Source organism: Phyllostomus hastatus, unplaced genomic scaffold (assembly GCF_019186645.2).
Source record: "Phyllostomus hastatus isolate PE091 unplaced genomic scaffold, TTU_PhHast_1.1 phas_contig_551, whole genome shotgun sequence".
NCBI lineage: Eukaryota > Metazoa > Chordata > Mammalia > Chiroptera > Phyllostomidae > Phyllostomus > Phyllostomus hastatus.
In genome coordinates this window covers 5,566,586-5,592,359 of record NW_025333909.1, presented here as the reverse complement: position 1 = coordinate 5,592,359, position 25,774 = coordinate 5,566,586, and the positions used below count along the sequence as shown (strand labels likewise).

At 35.2% G+C, this 25,774-nt stretch overlaps 1 protein-coding gene across 6 annotated transcripts in view; it reads left to right on the top strand.

Moving 5' to 3' along the window:
• Window positions 1-25,774, top strand: part of ATRX (ATRX chromatin remodeler) — a 180,794-nt gene that overhangs the window by 56,880 nt on the left and 98,140 nt on the right. For 3 of the 6 annotated variants that reach the window (XM_045847496.1, XM_045847493.1, XM_045847498.1), the window contains 4 exons: window positions 4,269-4,378; window positions 8,597-8,664; window positions 8,971-12,050; window positions 18,232-18,304. In XM_045847496.1, the coding sequence (XP_045703452.1) occupies window positions 4,269-4,378; window positions 8,597-8,664; window positions 8,971-12,050; window positions 18,232-18,304 (3,331 nt within the window). The remainder of the gene's footprint in view (window positions 1-4,268; window positions 4,379-8,596; window positions 8,665-8,970; window positions 12,051-18,231; window positions 18,305-25,774) is intronic. The other 3 variants (XM_045847497.1, XM_045847494.1, XM_045847495.1) reach the window with 2 other exon arrangements.

Below are 25,774 nucleotides of genomic sequence, written 5' to 3'. Positions count from 1 at the left end.
TTTTCTGCCCATTGTTTATTAAAAGCACTGCTTAAAAATAATTTTCTCTCTGAGCTGCGAAGCAGAAAAGGTTAACACCATTTATCAAAACACCTTTGCCTTCAGTGGCTATTAAATTATTTCAAGAGGCTTAGCATTTCCTTCTTGCACATGTTAGTTCTGTATTGCCTATATGCCAGAATACTATGTGTTCCCTCACCCTGAAAGAATTTTAGATTTGGACGAAATCTTGCCTGTGGCCTTCAGGTAACTACACATATCTAAAACGTTGTTTCACAGAGTGATGGACATCTGCATTTGTGTTACCTGGGGTGCTGTTTAAAATTTCAAGTCCCTTGACTCCATTCCAAACAAATTAGAATTTCTGGGGATGATGTCAAAGACATGCCCCAGTTTCTTCTTATGTACATTAAAGCTGGAGATCTAGTGATCTAAGAATAGCGATGCAGAGATGAGTAGGAAAGAAAAGGGAGCTAGAGCTAGTAATCTTCCTTCCATCTGTCTGAGCTGTCTCTCCCTTTGTCTGTCTACTCTCACTTACATACACTATTATATTGACTTACCACTTGTAGGAAGTTAGTATAAGGAAGGTTCATTTAGAAATGTATGGCAGTGGAGCATGTATCCCACTTGTTAGTGAGCTTTAAGTAGTGCCTATATGTATTTTTGGGAATATTAACAGAGTCAGGACCCATGACTGTAAAAGGAATGAATCAGTAAAAGGTAGAACATGACACTAAATTTCTGAGTAGAAGTGTAATGGAAGTGTTTCTGTTTAATATTTATCATGTTCATTGTGAAATTGTAGCATAGTTATTATACTGGTCAGATTTTCTGTATATTTTTACTTGAGTGCTGTATGATTATCTTTTAAAAAATCCTCACCTGAGAATATATTGATTTTAGAGAGGGAAGGAGACACACACACACACACACACACACACACACACACACACACACACACTGATGTCAGAGAGAAGCATTGATTGGTTGCCTCCTATACATGCCTATGCCTGAACGGGGGATTGAACCTGCAACCTAGGTATGTGCCCTGGCCAGGAATCAAACTCTCAACCTTTTGCTGTATGTAATGATGCTCCAACCAACTGAAGCAACCGAGCCACCTGGCCAGGGCTGTATAATTACCTTGATGGAGCCAGTGAAATATACCTGTATTTACAAAATATGTATTAACAGCTTTCAGGTTAAACAATGTATTAGTTGTTCGAGAAAACCAAGGCAGTGTTGTTTAGTCTTTTGTCTACAATGGGGTTTTGTACCCCTTTCAAGCATAAAGAAGATTTATTGAGAATCTAGTTCATACGTACTAGGGCAGTTGCTATTGCAGCAACAAAGGTCACTAAAGCTAAGTACTGTTCTTAAATCAAGAGAATCAGCAAGTAAAAAGTGATAAGTAATGATGGTAGCAAGAGCTTCTTTTTTTTTGTGAGTGTGGGTCTTCTAGAGAAGACCCTACTCTAGGTAATTAAGTATACTGTATTGTGTTAAAATTAGTATCTAAATGGTGTCTTCTGGGGAGGGATTCTGGAGTACGCAGTTTGAAATGTCGATACGGGCTGAAAGGAGAATACAAAATGAACCAAAGCTGTTGGGGCGGGTGTTCTTAGTGCCGCTGTGCTATGCTGCTGGTATTTGCTCTGAGCTGATAAGTTTCTGGAACATTTTATTGAGTGTTCTGTGTAACAATGTTTATATTGTTCTTAAGGAAATACCTATACCTACCTATGTTTATACCCATATAGTCACTTAAATCTTTCATGTGATTTTTTGTCTTAATGATTTGCTATATCTTTAAACTATCAGAAAACACATAGGAAATTTAACTGTGTACTTATATACACTTGTATGAATAAACTAGTGATCTGAGATACTGAATTGCTAGTTAATATGCAGACTTCTAAGGAAAGTTACTTCTAAAATTGAAGCCAAGTTTAGGAACCTGAAGAAGGTAAACTTCATATATAAAGTATTCTTATTAATTTGAAACGAAATTAAACACAAATATATCACTATATTGACCATTTTAGGAGCCATTCTTGTGACATCCTTTTCCCAGTTTAGCTGTTAGAAAACATATTTTACACCTGATTTTTCCATATGGCAGAATAATTTTGTTTTCTCTTTAAAACTATTACAATATACTGAGCTCAGAAATATAAATGCCTGTTTTATTTACATACTGTATTATAATCACTAAGACATTTTATAATTAGAAATCAAAATTTAAAGCACTCAGTAGAAACAAGTGCATAAAGCAAAGGAACATTTTAGTGTTTTACAATATGCGCTTCAGATTTCAAATAAAATATTGGTTCAATCCTAGTCTCATCAGTTTCCCTCCCCTATTGTTCCTCCGGTAATGCTGATCATGAGGTTCATGTACGTCTGTGTGTCATTTCCATGCACGTTTTTATATTTTTCTATTCATATCTTTATTCATAAAACATTTACTTTTTTATTTAAACATATACAAAATAGTTTCCTGTATGTATCTTTTTGCAGTATTTTTCATACCACACTGTTTTTGAAACATATCCATACTGGAAAATGTACATAGAGTTATTTGAGTTTTCACTGCTTTGTAGAATTCTGTTGTATGAGTAAACCACTGTCCATTTTCCAAATGTGAAGTTATTATCAGTTTTTTTGTTTTCAAATTTTTCTAATTTCCTAATTAGTTCTGCAGTGACTGTCCTCTATATGATTCCTTGTGCACATGAGGGAGAAAGTCTTCAAGGTGTCATCTAGTTTTGTGTAATTCTTGAGTGATGTAAGTGCAAAGCACATAGAAGATGCTTAGTAAATATTATCTAGCTTGGAAAGAACTTGCAAAGTCTAGCTTTCATTTATCTTGTTCGTCTGAATGCGATCATTATTTTAAATGTAAAAGCACACTCACTGTATATTTGTGTGTTAAAACAAATACAGAACATATGAATACTTAAGATCAAGCACGAATGCAGGACAATATGATTTACAATAGTAGCAACTTATAGTAAGTCTTCAAATTCTCTGTAGTTTTGGAAAGTATGATGGTGCTCTTATACCTTGGATAAATATTTTTAACCTCTCAAATAAAAATATTTGTGATAGTGTTTGAGTCCATAGTGCTTTGGACTTTAAAAATGAGAAAACAAAATAGGAAATTAGAAGGTGAAAAATGTGTATGTTGCTTTGCCCTTTATTTAGGAATAGAGACAGTTTCTAGTTTTTTAGTTGTCTCCCTTTTATTTGTGAATGCAGGCATTTTGAATCATAATCTTCTTTTGCATCATAATCCGCCTTCTTATTTGGATCAAGGTTTTGGTTTCACATCCGAATCAGCCATAAAATTTGAGGAAATGTTTATGGAATTTTTATTTAGTGCTTTAGGGGTGGGGATAAGTATCTCTGTTTTTAAAAAGATTCATCAGATGATCCTAATTAATGCTCAGCTCAGATTGTGAAGTATCCCTAAGTAGAACTAGGGGTAAGAGTGAGATAGGCAGGAGAGATTTCCTCTTATTCTTTGTTGCTTAGTTTATCTTCAGTCTGCTTTTCTGCGGACAATGCCAAATGCTGCTGTGCCTTCCTCCCCTCCCTCAACCATTCTGGCGTTTTGTTGCCAAGATTAGAAGTACCTACAAGTTGTATTTGGAAATAGTGCCAGTATGGAGTAGACAGTGGAGTAGACATAGACAGATGGCAGCTTAATGGGGACTGTGCATAGTATTCCAGTAAATGTTAGGGACAGATTGGTAATATAATGTTAGTAGGTTTTCACATACATACTGTATTGAAAGGATCTGTACAGGCAATTCCATTTTGAGAATAAAAACTTTATAGCATACCTAACTTAAGTATAGGTTTGAGAAAGAATTTGTTTCATATATGTCTCTTGCTTCTCAATAATTTAGGATGTGATACTGAATTTATTTGCACACTAATAGCAAAGTGAAAAAGCTCTTGACACCTATTTTTAGAATTTTTATGGAGTCTCTTCATGTTATATCAAGTTGTTGTGAGAAATAGGGTTTGCATTTGTAAAGGGAAACAAGTTAGGGTTTTCATCTCTGGGATTTTCCAAGGTTGTCGTGTTTTTATTAAGTTCATAAAATTATTAACCTTTTTACTTGTGTCCAAATGTCATTTTTCCAAGGATTATGAGGTATTTAATTTCCATTGTGAAAGGTGCATAATTATGACTAATATAAATATCTTTCCTTGTGTGTGCATATGTGTTAATAACGGTCACTCCTTTCTCCTAGAAGATGGGCTTCACGGGATTGTGAGCTGCACAGCTTGTGGACAGCAGGTCAATCATTTTCAGAAAGATTCCATTTATAGACACCCTTCACTACAAGTACTTATTTGTAAGGTATGTAATGATCTGCTGATAATTCATTCCACAAGTAATTGAATGCTTATAATGTATCATACTTGGTGCACGGTGTTAGAACTTTGGTGCGTAGTGATGAAGATGGAAGTGGTCTCGGCCCTTGGAGGGCTATTACTGAAGTGGGGAAGACAGAGGTAAGCCTGATTAGTGCCATGATAGGGGAGATATTGTGTACTATGGGTACACACAGGAATCCTCTGTGATTTAGAGTTGGCTAGGGGGCTTTATAATGAAGGTGATATCAAATACTGTCTGGTCGTGGCTGGGTGGCTCAGATGGTTGGGGTGTCGTCCTGGAAACTGGAAGGTTGCAGGTTCCATTCCTGGTGAGGGCTTGTGCCTAGGTCCCAGGCTTGGTCCCAGGTTGGGGCATGTGCGAGAGGCAACTGATGGATGTTTCTCTCTCACATTGATGTTTCTCTCCCTCCCTTCCCCTCTTGAAAATCAGTAAGCATATCCTTGGATGAGGATAAAAAGGGAAAAAAGGTACCTGGCCTGGCCGGGCAGTTCAGTTGGTTAGAGCATCCTACTGATACACCAAGGTAGCATTTTTACCCTCGATCAGGGCACATGTAAGAAGCATCCAGCCCTGGCTGGTGTTGCTCAGTGGATTGAGTGCCGGCCTGTGAACCAAAGGGTCGAAAGTTTGATTCCCAGTGTAGGATTAATACCTGGGTTGCGGGCCAGTTACCTAGTGGGGGTCGTGCGAGAGGCAGCCGCGCATTCATATTTCTCTCTAGTTCTCCCTCCCTTCCTCTCTCTCTAAAGATAAATAAATGAAATCTTAAAAAAAGTTTTTTTGCAGTATCTGTTCTAGTTCTGTAAAACCCGCCATTGGTATTTTCATAGCAATTGTGTTGAATCTATAGATTGCTTTGGGTGCTATGGACATTTTTTTTAAAGATTTTTTATTTATTCACTTTTTTTTAGAGAGGGAAGGGAGGAAGGGAGGGAGAGAGAGCGAGAGAGCGAGAGAGCGAGAGAGAGCGAGAGAGAGCGAGAGAGAGAGAGAGAAACATCAATGTGCGGTTGCTGGGGGTTATGGCCTGCAACCCAAGCATGTACCCTGGCTGGGAATCGAACCTGTGACACTTTGGTTCACAGGATATGGACATTTTAATGGTGTTATTCCTGTCCATGATCATGGAATACGCTTCCACTTACTTGTATCTTTTTCAGTTACTTTCTTCAGCGTCTTATAATTTTCCAAGTACATATCTTTTACATCCTTGGTTAAATTTATTCCTGTGTAACCGTTTTTTGTTTTTGTTTTTGTTTGTTTTTGATGCAATTGTAAATAGGATTGTTTTTTTGGTTTCCCTTTCTGATAGTTCATTATTGGTGTATGAAAATATTACCAATTTCTGACTATTTTGTATCCTGCTACTTTGCTGAATTCATTTGTCAGTTCTAGTATTTTCTTTGGTGGAGACTTCAGGGTTTTGGGTCCAACAGAAGTAATGCCTGCTTGTGTGTGGTTGGTGGGATAATAATATGGGTGTAATAATTTATAGTTTTAGTTTGAACATTTCACCTAAAATGTCACATGATGTCCTTGACTATGATACTGTTATCTTAGAGAATTTCATGCTTATAATTTTGTAATAAAAAAGGAACATAATTTGTGCCAGACCCTGTATATAGTATCATATCTTCTACCAATAATGATGGTTTTACTTCCTCCTTTCCGATTTCGATGTCTTGTATTTCTTCTTCTTGTCTGATCACTGTGGCTAGGACTTCCAGTACCATGTTGAGTAAGAGTGGTGGAATCAGACATCCCTATTTTGGTCCTGATCTTAAGGGAAAAGCTTTTAGTTTCTACCCTTTGAGAATGATGTTGGCTACGGGTTTGTCATATACTTGCCCTGTATTACATTGAGGTATGTTCACTGCATTCCCACTTTGCTCAGAGTTTTTATCATGAAAGCATTTTATGAAATGCTTTTTCTCCATCTGTTGATGTGATCGGGTGATTTTTATCCTTCAGTTTGTTTATGTGGTGTTTTACGTTTATTGATTCATGGGCATTGTACCACTCTTACATCTCTGGAATAAATCCCACTTGGTCATGGTATATAATCTTTTTAATGTATTGCTCTATCCACTTTGCTAATACTTGGTTGAGGATTTTTGCATCTGTGTTTTCAAGGATACTGGTCTCTATATAACCTTCCCTCTCCTGTACCCTAATTACCCAAATCTAAACTGTCTGTGAAGCAGGGTTTTGACATAATTTGGAGATAGTATAATTAAAAATGTTTAGTGTGTTAACAGTTTATGTATAATTTTCATTAGTAATATTTTGGAGCTTATTTTAAACATTTATCATATCAGAGTTATAGTTTCTACAACTCATATTACTGGTAAGATTATTCCTGTGTTAGTTTGTTTTGCAATAAAATGTCTCCTTGAAATGCAGCGTCTGACTACAGTTTCCTCAGAATTCTAGTTCTAGATTGCTTTTTCAATGCATTTTTGATAGATATAGACCTACTTAAATGTACTAATTTTTTCTCCTTCAGCAATTGTGTCCCTTCTTCCTTTGCATTCAGTACAACATGTACCCAACATAGGGTACATGTTATACCCTATGTTGGGTACATGTTGTTGCCTCAAGTTTTAAATTTTGACAGGTAAATTTCATATTGCTGCAATTTGTAATGTACATGTCAAGTCTCTTTTATATATGTGATTGATTATTCTCCCAAGGCACAGTCTGTTGAGCCTAGTCCATTTCGGCAGTAGTTTTCATGAATGGATATGGAACCTTCCCTTTATCCAGTCCCAGTTGAAGAAATTTCGTGTCAGTCAGTCTTGGGTTTGAATACTGTCTTTGCCTCTTACTAGTGGTAGGACTTTAGCAGGTTTATCCACATATTAATGAATCTTAGCTTTTACTCTCAAATGGGGTGTAATACCTTTGACCTTCCATGGTAGGTATTTTGAGACTTAAAGATAATATATGTTAATGTAGGATCATTTTGCTAAGCTGTACACATAGTAGTCGTTAATATATGATGGCTATTAAATTTATTATGTAGCAACAATATGTGATATATTTTTCCTGATTGATTTTATTTTTATTCTTTTAATTAACTTCATTGGGGTTACATTGGTTAATAAATTATATAGGTTTCAAGTGTGGAATTCTGTGTACATCATCTGTATACTGCATTGTATGCCCACCACCCAAAATCAGATCTTCCTTGCCATGTATCTGACCACCTTTATTATTTACTGTCTCCACTTACCTTTTCTCTTGTAACCACCATACATACATTCTCTGTGTTTGTCAGTTTTTCTTTGTTTTCTTGTTTGTTCATTTGTTGCTTTCAATTTTATATCCCGCATGAGTGAAATCATATGGTTCTTGACTTTCCATCTGACTTAATTCACTTAGCATGCTAGTCTCAAGATGCATCTGTGTTGTCACAAATGTCAGTATTTCATCTTATGGCTGAGTAGTATTCCATTGTGTATATGTACCACATCTTTACCCAGTTTGTTAAAACTACAACTGAAAACTGCAAATCAAAGCTACAGTGAGATACCATCTCACATCTGTTAGAATGGCTATTCTCAGTAAGATAATTAATCACAAGTGTTGGAGAGGTTGTGGAGAAAAAGGAACCCTCATTCTCTGCTGGTGGGAATGTAAAGTGGTACAGCCACTGTGGAAACAGTATGGAGAGTCCTTAAAAAATTGAGAAGAGAGTTACCATATGACCCAGGAATCCCTCTTCTGGGCATGTACCTGGAAAATTTGAAAACATTAATTCGCAAAGGTACGTGTACCCCTGTGTTCACTGCAACATTATTCACAGCGACTAAGACATGGAAACAACCAAACTGTCTCTCAACATCTAATACATTTTTATGTAGAGCTTTAGTAGCTAGTCATGTGAGATCAGAAATTTGCTTTACCAAAAACTTTTATAATTTTTTTACATACAGAATAGTGGCCTCAATGAAATCGATTTCAAGGAATTAGTTTCTTGAGCTATTCCTATGTCTGGAGAGTAGTAATATTGAGTAGTTCATAGTAAGTGTTTCACTTCGCTTGTCTAAAATACACACACACAACAATACACACATATTCCCTTCACTTATTAATGACTTAAAAGATAAAGTTTTTATTCTTTATGGATGTTGCCAATCTCAAATAAAATTTTCTCTTCCCCTTTTCTTTTAATAGAATTGCTTTAAATATTACATGAGTGATGATATTAGCCGTGACTCAGATGGAATGGATGAACAATGTAGGTAGGTACTATGTCACGATCAACTAAAACTCAGTGTTTACTGTTTTGGAAGGGGGAATTCTTCTATAGTCTGTTATTAGATCTATTTTTTGTTGTATTATCATTGATGTTTTTCATGGTAGCTTGTTCTTTTCCATAAAGCCTTAGGTTTATGTCTGTTTTCAGTTTTTAATAAAGAATAAGCAGATGACCTAAGTTGCTTTACTATTAAAATTGTTTGCAGGGAAATTTAAATAGTTTTAATAATGAAAAGATTTAAAATGAGTTTCATTTGGGAAATAATATTTTAATTTTTAAATCATTTCAGATGGTGTGCAGAAGGTGGAAACTTGATTTGTTGTGATTTTTGCCATAATGCCTTCTGTAAGAAATGCATTCTGCGCAACCTTGGCCGAAAGGAGCTGTCTACCATAATGGATGAAAACAACCAATGGTATTGCTACATTTGTCACCCGGAGCCTTTGTTGGACTTGGTTACTGCGTGTAACAGCGTATTTGAAAATTTAGAACAGTTATTGCAACAAAATAAGAAGAAGATAAAAGTTGACAATGAAAAGAATAATAAAGTATATGACCATACACCCAGATTTTCTCCAAAGAAAAATAGTTCAAATTGTAATGGAGAAGAGAAGAAATTAGAAGATTCGTATTCTGGTTCCATAACCTACTCTTATTCAGCACTAATTGTGCCCAAAGAGATGATTAAGAAGACAAAAAAACTGATTGAGACCACAGCCAACATGAACTCTAGTTACGTTAAATTTTTGAAGCAGGCAACAGATAATTCAGATACTGATGCTGCTACAAAGTTACGTCAGCTTAAGGCTTTTAAATCTGTGTTGGCTGATATCAGGAAAGCTCATCTTGCATTGGAGGAAGATTTGAATTCAGAGATTCGAGGTTTTGATGCTGTAAATAAAGAGAAAAATACCAAAGAACATAAAGTCATCGATGCTAAGTCTGAAACTAAAGTACGAAGAGGAGAAAAATTCTGTGCTTTGGAAAGGAAGGATGTTTCAAAATCAGAAGTTAAACTGTCAAGAAAGCAGGCCGATGGCGAGCACGTGGATCCAAGTATCCCAGCAGAGGAACAACGAGCGAGGAAAAGCGCCAGCGGTGAACGTGACAAATCGGACAAAAAAGAAGAACCTCAGTATGAACCTGCTAACACTTCTGAAGACTTAGACATGGATATTGTGTCTGTCCCATCCTCAGTCCCAGAAGATATTTTTGAGAATCTTGAGACTGCTATGGAAGTTCAGAGCTCAGCTGATCATCAGGGAGGCGGCAACAGTTTCACTGAGCAAGAAGTGGAGAGTTCATCTGTAAAATTAAATGCCACTTCAAAAGACAACAAAGGAGGTATTAAATCAAAAACTACAGCTAAAGTAACAAAAGAATTATATGTTAAACTTACCCCTGTCTCCCTTTCTAATTCCCCAATTAAAGGTGCTGATTCCCAGGAAGTTCTGCAAGATAAAGATGGCTGTAAAAGTTCTGGTCTGAGCCCCAAGCCAGAGAACTGTGAACTTGGACAGGAAAAAAATGATAGTGCGCTTTTGCTTGAATGTGAAGTTTTATTACCTTCAGAAGAAGCTGATCTTCGAAGATCCCCGCGTGTAAAGACTACACCCTTGAGGCGCCAGACAGAAACCAATCCCGCAACATCCAATTCAGATGAAGAAAGTAATGAAACACTTAAGGACAAACAAAAACTGTCAAGTCCAATGAGAAAAAAGGATAAGCAGAATTCTTCCGACAGTATTATAGGAAGTCCTAAGACTAATAAATTGCCGAAATCTAAGCAGCCAGAGATTGTGGATCAAAATTCAGATTCTGACGATGTGATAGCAGTCCTCAAACAGGTATCCAGAATGAATCACATTTCTTCTTCAGATACTGACATTAATGAAACTCATATAAACCACGAGAAGACGTTGTATGATTTAAAGACTCAAACAGGGAAGGATGATAAAGGAAAAAGAAAACGAAAAAGTTCCACTTCTGGCTCAGATTTTGATATTAGAAAAGGTAAATCAGCTAAGAGGTGTATACTTGCCAAGAAGAAACGAGAAAACCAGTCTGAATCTTCCAATTACGATTCAGATTTAGAAAAAGAGATAAAGAGCATGAGTAAAATTGGGGCTGCTAGAACATCCAAAAAAAGAGTTCCAAATAAGAAAGATTATGATTCTTCCGAAGATGAAAAACACAGCAGAAAAAGAATGGATATTCTAGGGCAGGGAGGTTTGAAGGCTGCACAAAGAGGAGGAGTATCTGGTGAGGCTGAAAAGAAACCAGACAGAGACAGTTTTCCTTCACCAGATGGCACCGCTGATAATGACAAGACTGGCTTGGAGTTAAGGGAGAGACTCTCTAAGAAGCAGCAGCCAGGTGGTTTCTCTGATGCTACTGATAAGCCTTCTTCTGGGAAAGAGGAGAGCTGTAGTTCTCCAGAAGACAGTAAGGTTGCCGACATGAAAGCAAAAAGTAAGCATCTGAAAACCAAAGCCTGTAAGAAAGTGCAGGGTAGCTTACCTGATACTGCTGAAAAGTTCTCAAAGAAAGAACACAGCGATGAGTCCTCTGAAGATGACAAAAAGCAGAGCAAAAGGGGAACTGAAGACAAGGAGAAGAAAACCACACAAACGAAGAAAAAAGTACTTAAGAGGGAACAGCTCTATGAATCATCATCTGATGGCAATGAGAAATTACCCGACGGAGAAGGCTGTCATTTTCCTGACGGCATCAAACAAAATAAGAATGGCACAACCAATGGGGAGAAGAGAAGTAAGAAAATAAAAGACAAAACTTCTAAAAAGAAGGAGGAGTTACCTGATAGTGTTGAGAAGTTACAAGGGAAGCGAGACGGTTGTGCTTCTGCAGAAGAAAAAAAGAGTAAGAATGTTGCCCCAGGAAGAGAGAAGAAAAGATGCTGCATGCCTGAAAGGAGTTCAAGGAAGAGACAGGATTTTTCCTCATCTGACACCGAGAAATATCCCATAAAAGAAGATGGTTGTCCTTCTTCGGATAAGAAACTGAAAAGAATAGAATTGAGGGAAAGACGGAATTTAAATGCGAAGAGAAGTACCAAGGAAGTACAAAGTGGTTCATCGTCTTCAGATGCTGAGGAAAGTTCTGAAGATAATAAAAAGCTGAAGAAGCAGAGAACTCCAGCTAAGAAGAAGGCAGGCAATGTCAAGGAGAAAATGAGAAACTCCCTCAGAGCGAGCACTAAAAGGAAGCAAGCTGAAATTACTTCCTCATCTTCTGATATAGGAGATGATCAGAATTCTGTAGGCGAGGGCAGCAGTGATGAGCAGAAAATTAAACCTGTGACCGAAAATTTAGTGCTTTCTTCACATACTGGATTTTGTCAATCTTCAGGTATGCAAAAAAAGTAAATTAAAAAATGTGTAATTTCTACTTATCCTTTCTTGAATAACTACATTGTTTATTTTTTCCCTGAAGCCAGTCAAATGCAGGGTTACCGTTTGGGAAAAGACCATTTAAAAATTCTTTACAGACTTACTAGAAACCTTTCTCCATTTATTTTCATATCACCACTGGAAATGATTTGAAACATTGGTAATACTATGTATTAGGTATACCAGATTTGTTAAATAACATAATTTTTACATTAAAGTTTCAGGATTTTTTTTGAAGTAATGAATAGTAGTACTTTATGAAGGAAAATCAGACTGGTGCCAGTAGTTCAGCAGGTATCTATTAATATGAGGAAGATAAGTGCTTCATACCAGTGAAGTGTGGTGTGTGAAAGTTTTAACTGTTTTATTGTGTGTATGCCTTTTTTAGTTGGCCAGAGTAACTTTGTATCCTATTCAATCCCCTGAAAAAATTAATTTCATTGAAACTCCTTGCAGATCTTATCAAGTTTTTTGTAATGACATTAACAGATATTTCTGTCTTTGCTATTAAAGACAAAATAAAGGAAGAAAGAAATTCAGCCCTGGCTGGCATAGCTCAGTGGATTCGGTGCCAGCCTGAGAACCAAAGAGTCCCAGGTTCGATTCCCAGTCAGGGCACATGCCTGGTTGCAGGCCAGGTCCCCTGTTGGGGTGCACAAGAGGCAACCACACATTGATGTTTCTCTTCCTTTCTTTCTCCCTTCCTTCCCCTCTCTCTAAAAAGAAGTACAGAAAATATTTAAAAGAAAGAAATTCAAAGAATAGATAGATTACCCCCAACCCTGATGAGGTAAGAGCACTGGGACAGTTAGGGTTTAGGTCCACTGGTCAGCGGTAGTTCACCACCCACCTCAATACTTATAAAATAAAATCAGTTGTTACCACAGTTCTTTTTTTCAAATCAGTTGTATAGTAAATGTAATCTTGTCACACATTGTCCTATTTTTTTTAAGTCAGTAAAACCTGTCAGTTAACTAGGGAGACTTGGAATTTTTTAACATTTTTATAAAGTAGATTTTTACTTATAAAGGACAGTGTTCCCAGCACAACCTGAATGCTTAAAATTTTTCTTTAATTTTTCAATGCTAGGATTTTTCATTTTTTTGCCGTTGAATTTTAGTGGAATTAACTTGAATCTTGTCTTACAATAAAATTTTAAATTCTTTAATGGAGTGCTTATCTAATGAGTTAATTTGAAAACCAAGTATGATATGCATGGTGTATTCAGTTTAATACTCTGTTACATCACATGCCTAAATGGAGCTCGGCCTGTGTGGTTACTATAGGTCCATACCTTTTGAAATTCTTTACCCTAATGCATTTCAGAATTTTCAACTCTTTGGTTTTCAGAAAGATAATATAGAGTAGTTACCATATATTATATAATGCCTCCAATAGGGCCCAAGGCAACATATTATCAAACATACTAGTACTTCTGCAATAAAACATAAGCGACTATTCACAGTTAGAATAAACAGTTCAGATTTAGTTTTGTTGCCAGATGAGAACTTTGGCATCACCTTACATAACTTTTTAAGTTTTGAGAGCTTTTTGGATCCCAGAATTGTGTGTAAGATGATTGTGGACTTGCCATTCAAAATACGATCTTGTAATGCAGCATTATATACAGCAGCCCAAATGCCCATCAGTAGATGAGTGGATAAAAAAAATCTGTGGTTCATTTACACAATGGAATACTACTCAGCCATAATAAAGAAGGAACTCTTACCTTTTGCAACAGAATGGGTGGAACTGGAGATTATTTTTTTAAAAGATTTTATTTATTTATTTTTAGAGAGAGAAGGAAGGGAGCGGGGGGTGGGGGGAGAGAGAGAGAAACATCAATGTGCAGTTGCTGGGGGTTATGGCCTGCAACCCAGGAATGTACCCTGGCTGGGAATCGAACCTGGGACACTTTGGTTCCCAGCCCGCACTCAATCCACTGAGCTACGCCAGCCAGGGCTGGAGATTATTATACTAAGTGAAATATGCCAGTCAGAGAAAGACAAATACCATATGATTTCACTTGTGGAATCTAATGAATAAAATAAACGAACAAAATAGAAACAGATTCATAAGTACTAAAAACAGACTGATAACTGTTAGATTTGGGTATAAAAGGTAAAGGGATTAAGGAAAAAACAGAGACAATAGCATGGCGATGACCACTGGGAAAGGGGGTGGGCTGAGGCAGAAGAGGGTAAAGGGGGTACATGGTGATGGATGGAGATGGATGACTTGGGGTGGTGAGCACAGTACGGTATGCAGATGATGTGTTATAGAACTGTATACCTGAAACCTATGTGATTTTATTAACGTATGTCACCCCAATAAATCCAATAAGAATTTAAAAAACAATCTTAGTTACTTTGATATCAAATCAGTGTTTTTGTTATCAGGTTAGTTGAGCAAACTCTTATTAAGGATTATGAGAATAATAAATTGTAATTAGTTACATGGAGTATTCTCTTTAGGAAATTGTAGGCTATTGAGCTAATCTTAAACTTTGGAAAACTGATTACCATGATTAAACAGCTTCCCTAGTGAAATCAACATGTTTGATTTCAAATACTAATTTTAATTTCCCCTAGTCTAATTTGATATAACACATGTTTGGAACTGTTAATACCTAGTGTAGCATGTAACAGTGTGCTCATCAGATCTTAAGAAGAGATGGCAGCATATGGCAAATAATCAGAGGGTGCATTTCCCAGTACTTTCTTAACCCAGCACTAGTCTAGATCACGGTGCTTTACTTGGACTTATGTTACTTCATTTCAAAGGACCAGTGTGTTCATGGGGAGGTGAATCCTTTCTCGTGTATGTATTTAAAGGAACCTTGAGAATTCAGCAAGTCAGCAGATGCCAGTGTCTCACCTACTGTTTGGTAGAACAAGCCATGTTCGGATTTTTCTTACCCTGGATAACTCTTGGGACTCATTATGTTAGATGCAAAAAAGAGGATAAATTTGCTAGGGAGTTAACACATCTCAAAATTGGACTGTGTCAGTAGAAATACATAGGCAGAAAAGAATATGAAGGGCATTGAAAAGGTAAGAATTATGTAAAAAGTACTGTTTTTCGAGATAAGTTTTGGTGTTAGCCAATGATACAAATGATATTCCTTAAGAATTTGCAGCCCTGGCTGGTGTAGCTCCGTGGATTGAGTGCAGACTGCAAACCAAAGTGTCGCAGGTTCGATTCCCAGTCAGGCCACACACCTGGGTTGCAGGCCACGGCCCCCAGCAACTGCACATTGATGTTTCTCTCTCTCTCTTTCTCCCTCCCTTCCCTCTCTAAAAATAAATAAAGTAAAATAAAATAAAAATAAAATAAAGAAATAGAAAAAAAAGAATTTGCTTACATTGTTCTGGCTGGTGTGGCTCAGTGGATTGAATGCCAGCCTGCCAACCAAAATAGTCACCGGTTCCATTTCCATTCAGGGCACATGCCTGGGTTGCTGGCCAAGTCCCCAGTAGTACTGGGGGTACACGAGAGGCAACCAACCACACATTGACGTTTCTCTCCCCCTCTTTCTCCCTTCCCCTCTCTCTAAATATAAATAAATGTAATTTTTAAAAGAATTTGCTTGTATGTATATATAAGCAAGCTAAATTCATTCCCCTAATATGTCCAACTTAATTTAGGTGACAATCTTTATGAGCTTTTAAAAAGCCTTCCCTGCTCTCATAAATTTAGAGGATTCCAATTTATTCAGCAATAATTGGGTGTCCTATTACATGGTAGAATATTTTCTGAGACATTGGGGCTTGGAGAAGGAGTAGAATTATTCATTTGTAAACTGAACTGTAGTTTATACAATTTAATTTGCTGTAAATCGGTGTTATTCATTATTGTTTTCAGTTGTGAAGGCCAGAATCTGTATACAGATACTTTATATATTTCATACCGAATACATGAATATCATGTGTTTTCTCCAAACATATTTGTACTTCCTTTTTGAAACTCAGATTCTTTTTACAGAAATAAAGATTCATTATTAAAAGAAAAAGGAATTGTGTTTGTGAATGGCAATAAGCAACCAAGATTAAGAACACAATCGCAAGGCCCTGGCCTGGTAGCTCAGTCTGTTAGAGCATCATCCCCAGTATGCCAAGATTGTGGGTTCAATTTCTGGTCAGGGCACATGTAAGAATTTAACCAATAAATGTATAAACAAGTAGAACAACAAATCAATGTGTCTCTTCTCAAATCGATAAGTTAAAAAAAGAACACAGTTCTAGGAGATGGCAGTCTAATAAGTAAGATAGACATAGATAAATCTTTTTTTAAAATTGTTTGTTTGTTTGTTTTTTAGAGAAGGAAGGGAGGGAGGGAGATAGATAGATATAGAGAAACATCAATGTGCGGTTGCTGGGGGTCGTGGCCTGCAACCCAGGCATGTGCCCTGACTGGGCATTGAATCTGTGACACTTTGGTTCACAGCCTGCGCTCAATCCACTGAGCTACGCCAGCCAGGGCGATAAATCTTTTTTTAAAGAATGCCAGGAGACAGAGAGAAAAGTAAAATGAGGCTTTGTGATAAATATCAAGTGAGCCACTTAATGTAACTATTGGAGAAAGACTTAAAATAACAGCATTTGAACACAATTTTGAAGGATGGGTCAAATTTTAAAAGATACAGTAAAGAATCAGTAATATTAGTGGCAATATTATATTTGAAGATTGGTCTGTTTGAAGTACTGAAGTAGTAAGTAAGTTTGAATGTAGTTTGCTAGGTTATTGTGAGATTTATTTTTGCCTCTTATTTAGCGTATTTCTATTCTGAACATGTAGCTTCTGTATTTATGGGCTTTTCTGTCCAACATTTTCTTCAAATATGAAAAACTTCAATATGCAGAAAAGTTTCTTTCATTAACATTGTAGCATATTTGCATATGTAGAGTACTGTTTTTAAGATATCTATATATCCTTTAACCATCAATGCAACTAAAATTGTTTTGCCCTTTTAACTCTTTTGAAATAATTACAAGTTCACAGGATTTAGCTACAAAAAAAAAATACACAGAGTGATCTTGGATCCCCTACATTCAGTTTCCCCTAATGGTAACATCTCAGGTAACTATAGTGCACTGTCAAAACCAGGAAATGGAAGATTTATTCAGATTCACCAGTTTCACATGCACTTATTTGTGTGTGTGTGTGTGTGTGTGTGTGTGTGTGTGTGTATGTATGTATATGTAAGTATAGTTCTGTGAAATCGTACCATTTGTAGCTTAGTAAATCACCACAACCAAAGTATTGAACAATGCCATGACCACAAGTTTCCCTGGTGCTACATCTGACACACAGCTTCCTTGCTTGCCTCCATTCTTAACACGTAGCAAGTATTACTCTGATTTTTATCTGTGTTTTGTTATTTTGAAATGGAATCATGAAGTATGTTACCATTGGAGATTGGCTTTTTTTTTTCATTTAGTGTAATGCTCTTGAAATTTTGGATGCATTTCAAAGTTAATAATCAACATCAGCATAGTTCTCCCTACTTAAGCATATTTAGTATTAGTAAGAGTTCAATATTTAAGTTTGTTTTTGAGGCAAAGTTTACATATAATGAAATGCCAGATCTTATTGTCTTTAGAGTGTTAATCAAAGGATAGAAAAAGTAGCTTTTTATAAGAAAATAAGTTTTACTGTAGTTGAATGTGTCTGTGTGATTCTACTCATTAATACCATGCAAATCAAGTGTATTTTGAAATTACTTAGTACCACCAAAATATTGATAGCAATTTTGCTGTTCTTTAACCATACAGGAAAGATTATGTTAGCTTTAAACTTAAAGGTCACTACAAAGCTTATTTCATCAGGAAACTTACACCAAAGTGATGGCAAATGACAAAGACTTGTTACCTGAAGGATGAGCTTTAGAATTCTTGTGCTCTGGGAAGAAACTTTGAAATATAAGACCTAACTTCCTTTATCATTTTACTACTGGCACTTCTTAAATTCCCCATGTGCTTTTCTTATAAACTTATTTTTAATCATGTTTTGGATCCCAGAGTTCTAACTTTAGAACCTGCTATTTGTTGTTAAAGTTTTAGGCTTTCAGTTTTATTTTACATGGTTTAACTGGTATAGTTAATTTAGAACTAATTTTAAGTATACTTTTTCCCTTCAAGGAGATGAAGCCTTATCTAAATCAGTGCCTGTCACAGTGGATGATGATGACGATGACAATGATCCTGAGAATAGGTATGGTTCCATCTGTAAGGACTTTAAAAAGGTTATAACACACCCTAGGCGTGGGCGTAAACAGCAACAGAAGCGCAAGCTGGCTGTCAAAACCGGGAGTGACTGCTTTAGAAAGACTCGCTCACAGTCTTCCTGCAAGTTTGAAAGAAAGGCCAGAAAATGGGCTAAAACTCAGAAACCTTAAGAGAAAGTAAATATATTAACACACCTAGCATAGGGTGTGTTATAAATACAGTACTATCAATTTTATGTTTTCATGTAAACTGCTAATTTTTGAGATTATTTTAATTTTGACAGATTAATTTCTTGATGAAAGTAAATCATATGTTGGTAACAACAGACATCTTTTTCCTTGATATTTGGTTACTGTTTTTAATTGTTATTCAGTGTGGTGGTCCCATTTATTAAAACCTGTTCAAAGTGGAAAAAAAAAAAGGAGATTGCTCAGATATTTAAGATTAAGAAATCACTATTAGAGTCAATTTACAAAGTGTCCAGTCTGCTAAGATTTTGAACTATTTTTTTAAATAAAATAGACAGTATGATACTGTTCACTTTAGTAAGACTTAACCAATACTTGCAGGTGTAAACAGTGCAGCCTGTACAGATATGTTTAAGTAAGTGATGGCTGGGAGAAGAAAAGCATGCAAGGCAATAGAGAATAAACAATATTAAAGAATATAACCATAATTTTTAAGATGTCATTTCAAACCTTTCCCTGTGCTGTAGTGTTCCCCACACTCATAATCTTCAACCAAGTGTGGTGTGGTGGGTGGAATTTTGGAGCAATGGGTATAGGGACATCTGACTTCTCGTTGTAACTTTTCTAATAACTGTCTCCGTAATCTTGGGCAAGTGACTTAACTACTCTGCCAACAGTTTTTGATCCTTAAAATGAAAGTGGTAGGAAGTTTTCCCTGATTAATTCTAGCTCCAAAAATCTGTGATAGACTTGATGAGTTTTACTGAAGAGCACCAATTAACCATTCAGTTATTCCTAATAGTTAGCTTTAATATTAAGAAAATATGAAATATACATGTAGTTTTTGTGTCACAGTTTTGTAAGGAATTAACTTTGAGCTAGTAAATGCCATGAAGAAAGCTGTTATGATTGCTCTGTTTTTTATCTTGCTAATGCTGATAGGTTTTCCTGTTACATAGATTAGCATTCTCTTAAATAATAGGAGAACATTTTTATTAAGGTGAATGAACAATTTCATTTTGCACTTTGAGTAGAGCTTAGTCATGGATACAAAAACACATGCTGCTTGACTACTTATTTTTTGATTAAAAGTATATATTCAGTTATTTTATGGGATAGGGGTACAGTCCAGAATGGAGTGGTAAAGACATACATTTTATTCATAAGGATTTTATACTATATGATCACAGAGAGATTATGAAAGCATTTCAAAATTAATTCTCTTTTAAAATATTTTAATTCCTCATCATTTATTTATGTTATTTGTTTCCCTGTAACATGTGAGCCCTCAAATGTTATTGAAAGGCTAATATAATGGTTAAAACATGCTGTATTCTAATTTAACTGTGAATGATGAACTTTAATTTCATATTTAGCCAGCAAATGAGAGTGTCATTAAGCTATGATAATTTTATATTTTTGTTAGAGCTTATCAAAATTAAACATCATTCCCATCTTTTAACTTACTTTGTTATATCTCTCTGTAACTGGAAAGTATTTTATTGGAAGGTATCCATAATTCTATCTTGTGTTTATAATGAAACAATATAACCCTCTTGAGTACTTTTCAGAAGAATTTAATTTTATCTTGAGCATGTTTTTCTTTACACTCAGATTAATGTGCTTTTATAATATATACCTGCAATTTTCAATTGGTGCGCCACAATAATTTTTAAAACATGCAAGACCTGACTATTCAGTTGGGGCACTGACCTCTTTTCCCTTAGATGGTCAAATTAAAAGATGACAACAACCACTACAATAGCCATCTATTGTGAATGAGTCAAAATTACACCTATTTTTTGTCAGGTCAGCCAAAAATATATTTTTTAGTGTGCCACAGAATTGTAGTAATTATTTTATTACTAAAATAATTTTAGTAATAAATTATTACTAAATTTAGTGATAAATTATTAATTTTAGTTAAAAATCTCTCTCACACACATTATTACTAAATTTAGTAATAAATTATTAATTTTAGTTAAAAATCTCTCTCTCTCACACACACACACACACAAAGTTAGTAACTTGTCTCATATCCAGTATACCAAAGAGGTATCTATGACCCATGGGTTGTCTAATGATGGGGATACAAATACCTTCTTGAACTATTTTAGTATAGGCGACGTATTTGAGCATTTTGAATATGCACTAAGCAGCTTTTAGAAATTTGCAGATCATGATTAAATTTTAGAATTATTTTTACCAATCTTACATTTTTGCGTAAGAATGTATTATGGTAGCTAACATGTACTTGTGTGTAACTTTGTTCACAGTTGTATAATTGCATCTAAATTGTGTGTAAATTTCATATGATTTGCTTTAGCAGTATTGTAATACATTTTCAGTGTTGATGTTATGGAGTGGTAAATAGTGTATTAATGCAAATGCTTAATTGGGCGCAATAAATTTCTGTAAAACTTTTTTCTTGTTCAGTCATTTGATTTTAATTATAATGCATCTTTTCATGGGGCTTGAAAGAAAGAATTGAGATATTTAGGCTGTCTTGTAACCAAAGACATTTTGATATTTCTGAAATTGAGGAAGTAAATACTTCACAATTCCCAAAACGTTTATTATATTTAACATATACCTTTATATGATCTATATACTTATATATTTCTGTGAAAGTTTTAAAACAGAGTTCACTGTTATCATTTTTACTATTTTAAATCTATGATATCTTCTGAGACCATTAAAAAAGACTTAGCCATGTCCTGAATATTTTAGTAGGTGTGAATAAATAAGTTACTATTATTTTAGCATCCTGTTATGTAGCATCATTCATATTTAATAGTAAATGTATGCTATTATGAGATAGAGTGGTCTATCTTGTAAATTTCTGTACAATTGCATTTATTTAACAAACAATAACAAAATATTACAGATTGCTTGCCAGTTTAACTTTCATTACTTTTTTGGTTGAGTTTTAAAAAATGTAAATAGTAGACTGACTTTATGTTTTGAATTTTTCATAACTGAGTACTCACTTCATATTTTACAGCTTAGTCTTTGTGTACTTTTTGGAAGGGAGAATAATTAATACCAAACAGTTTGTCATGCTGTTTAAATTATACACATAATTTTACAGTTATTTGAATGTGCTATTTTACAGTTATTTTAATGTTGCCTTTTGATTACCTGTTAATTGTGTTTTAAATTGGTTCTTCAATTCAAAAGACATTAATTCACAGAGGTTTTTTTTTTTTTTTTTTTTTACTATGATTGCAGTTACAGTTAGGTGGGCATTAAAATGCATTATGATTTCTTATTGTTTTAAATATAAGTAGGAATATTTTGAGCTAAATTTCTAATAATGTTCTATATTTTAATTCTGCCACTGTCAATGAGCCTTAGTGACAAGATGATATTGTGTTCAAGTTTAACAGTGTTAGTGTTGAGGATCATTGAACCAAGCTTTGTCCTTAGAGGCTGCATACTTAAAACAATCACTTACCAGTCCATTCCTTCTGAAAAAGTAATTGTTTTTGTAATATTCTTTATTTGTATTTTTACAGGGGTACAAAAATATTTAAAATTGAGCTTTTAAGAGGAAAAACACATTGCTAGATTTTTTTCTAAATAAACATTCTCTCTTTAATGTCAATTTTGGTTAAAAGCTGAGATTTTTATATGGCTACTCCTCCCTGCCACACATGCACATGTATTTACTGTATAGTTGAAAGATGCTTAATTGGGTCTAGTGATACTCCATAGTTTCTCTTACAGTTTCTCTTTCAGTGGGGCTAGATGATTTTTTAAGTAGAAGTAACATTTAGTGTGGAGATTGCTTAAAGAAATTGCCCTTTGTTAATAGAAGTTTTACTTAATTATAGTGGGACTACTTTCCTTTTCAAATTGGAAAATATGCTAATGTTTGTTTTTTCCCTATTAGCTTGGTATATGTATTCCGATGATGAAGACTCTGTACTTTTAATCTAGCATATTTTGGGAACTGATTAATGATTCTTGGATGTTGTTCATATAATGAAAATATTTAATGACTGTACCTGATTTCAACAATGATTAATGGCACAAGTGTCTCTCAAGTCCCTTCAACATATGACTTACACTTGATTTCCATTTTAAACTTTCCTTGTCCACGTGTTCATCTTCTGTACCTGTCTTTATCTATTTTCTGTACTAATTTGTTAAATGTGGAATAATTTTTTTCTGTTAAAGTCATTTTTTTATGGTTGTCCTATTTGGTTAGTAAAATTGCTTTGTTTTTTTATGTGTTTAAAAGACAGAGGTAGCCCTGGCTGGTGTAGCTCAGTGGATTGAGTGTGGCCCTGCCAAGCAAAGGGTCATCTCATCAGTTCGATTCCCAGTCAGAGCACATGCCTGGGTTGTGGGCCAGGTCCCCAGTAGGGGGCGTGTGAGAGGCAACCACACATTGATGTTTCTCTTTGTTTTTTTCTCCTTCCCTTCCTATCTGTCTAAAAATAAATAAATAAAATCTTTTTTAAAAAGACAAAGGTAGCATTTTATTTTATTTTATTTTATTTTATTTTATTTTATTTTATTTTATTTTATTCTTTTAATTTATTTTTTTAACTTTATTGTTACTCAAATACAGTTGTCTCCATTTTCCTCCCACTACTCCCCCCACCCCACAAAGGTAGCATTTTAAATGAAGTAATTTGTTTTTATATTTAAGTAAGGGTTTTAAATGGCAATTTTAAGGTGATTCTTTCTCAATTTAGTCTGTCTTTATAGCACAGGTAAGTATTTTAAGTCATTTAAATACAGGGTCTGGCAGAAGTAAGGCCTGCTTGAGTGTGGTTGGTAGGGAGATGATATGGGTGTAATGATTTACAGTTTTCATTTGAACATTTCACTTAAAATGTCATAGGGCATGCTTGAGTGTGATATTGTTATGTTACAGAATTATATGCTTATTTTGTAATAAAAGATTTTGTAATAAAAAGGGGCATTATTTCTGCCAGACCCTGTATAACAGGTGTGTAGCCAGTAGATAAGATCTATTTGTAGATGTCTAAACTGTTTGCAGTTGCCACCAGCTTTCTTTATGCTACATTTCTCCACAAGGAAGGGAATATGGTTAGTAGTGGTGATTTCTCTGCTTAATATTTAAACATTATAACCAGCCTTCCTTTCATGTCTCTATTCTTTGGTGATATTCAGATTTTCAGAAAATGAAATACCCCCAACCAAGAGTTTGGAATTTCAACTGTTAGCAAAAATAATTCATTTTTCTCAATTCATATATGTCTCCCTGTCTTTAACTTTGAAATTTAAAAATAAAATTGACACAAGTAAATCTTTTTACTTTTTAAGTATAAAAAATTAAACTAGTTTGGGGAGGTTAAGAATAGTATAGGAAATGGAGAAACCAAAGGACCCCTATGTATAACCCATGGATATGAGCTAAGCGAGGGATGCTGCAGGGAGGGAGGGAGGGTGTGGGGCAGAGGGGGATAAAGGCGAAAAAATTGGGGAAACTAATAGCATACTCAATAAAATATACTTAAACATTGAACTAGTTCTTTAATATGATCAAATTTCCTAAATATGTGTCAATGTTAGTAAATTATTTCTTGTTAAAATTTCATCTAAAACTGGCTCAGGTTTTTTTCATAAAATCAAGGAATACACATTTTGTAATTTAATATAAATTGACAATAAAAAGGATGTTTTTAATATCATAGCTTTTATGTTTGCATTTGTATGCATTTTTTAAAAAGTCCTTTGATATTAATTGTCCTGGTATCCTCACTAAAAAGTCAACAGTGCTGTTTTTCCTCAACTGCAAACATTGCAGGACATGTGAATACTAAAGTTTCAAATTGTTCTTTAGCCTTTGAATTATTTAGTGACTTCATTATTATCTCACAGATTCCACCATGTTGAGTTACAGATTATTATGCCTTAGTCATATTTTTAAAAAGATTTTATTTATGTATTTATAGAGAGAGGCAGGGAGAGAAACATCAATATGTACTTGTCTTTCACGCATCCCCACACTGGGCACCTGGCCTGCAACCCAGGCAGGTGCTCTGACTGGGAATCGAACTGGTGACCCTTTGGTTGTCAGGCCATCATCACTCAATCCACTGAGCCGCACCAGCCAGGACCATCTTTTTAATAGGAATGCTCATGTATCAACATACTCCTTTTGAGATAAAAAGTTAAAAAAATATGCTCTGACCTATGTGGTTCAGTTGGTTGGCTGTTGTTCCACAAAGTGAAAGGGTTACAGGCTTGATTCCTCATCAGGGCACATGCCTGGGGTGTGGACCTGGTCCCTGGTCAGGGTACGTGCAAGAGGCAACCTATTGATGTTTTCTCTCCCTTTCTATTTCCCTTCCCATGTTCGTAAATATAAATAAATACAGTTTTTTTAAAGATTTTATTTATTTTTAGAGAGGGAGGGAAGGAGAAAGAGAGAGAGAGAAACATCAATGTGTGGTTGCTGGGGGCCGTGGCCTGCAACCCAGGCATGTGTCCAGACTGGGAATCAAACCTGCGACACTTTGGTTCGCAGCCCACACTCAATCCACTGAGCTACACCAGCCAGGGCAATAAATAAAGTTTTTAAAAAAAGTTAAAACACAGTAATACAGATTTTGACGATGAGGAATTCCATAGTAATAGTGAGAAATTTTTATTTTTATTTCTGATAACATTTGTTAAAGCCTAAAGCTCTACTAGGTGAATTTGTGTTCACCACCACCCTGTCCTCACAAAAAAAATGTCCAAGATTATTTGGCTGTAGTCATTTAACTTGTTTTTCATATCAACCTTTTAAATATGTTGTTATGTTCTAGCACTACATAGATAGCTGTTTTGTAACTTTAAAGGGCATGTATTTAAACTTATATTCAGAATTCTCTCTTAACTAATTGTGTTATATTGTGCACAAAATGTAAAAACACAACTTAAAAAATTTTTCTAAAGTATGTTTGGATTGATTCACAGTATATTGGCCTTCTAAAAATGTGTTTTTACTTAGCAGTTTCTTTAAACCTATTTTCAGAACCTCTTAAAAGGTAAAACAGTAGATTGTAGGATATGTGTTATAAATGTCCTATCCACTCATTTTAGAGATGGACCATACTGAAGTAATGATGTTTTAGAACACACCTTTTTTTAAAAAAAAATATTTATTTATTTTTAGAGAGGGAAGGGAGGGAGATAGAGAGAGAACCATCAATGTGCGTTTGCTGGGGCTTATGTCCTGCAACCCAGGCATGTGCCCTGGCTGGGAATCGAACCTGCAACACTTTGATTCACAGCCCGCGCTC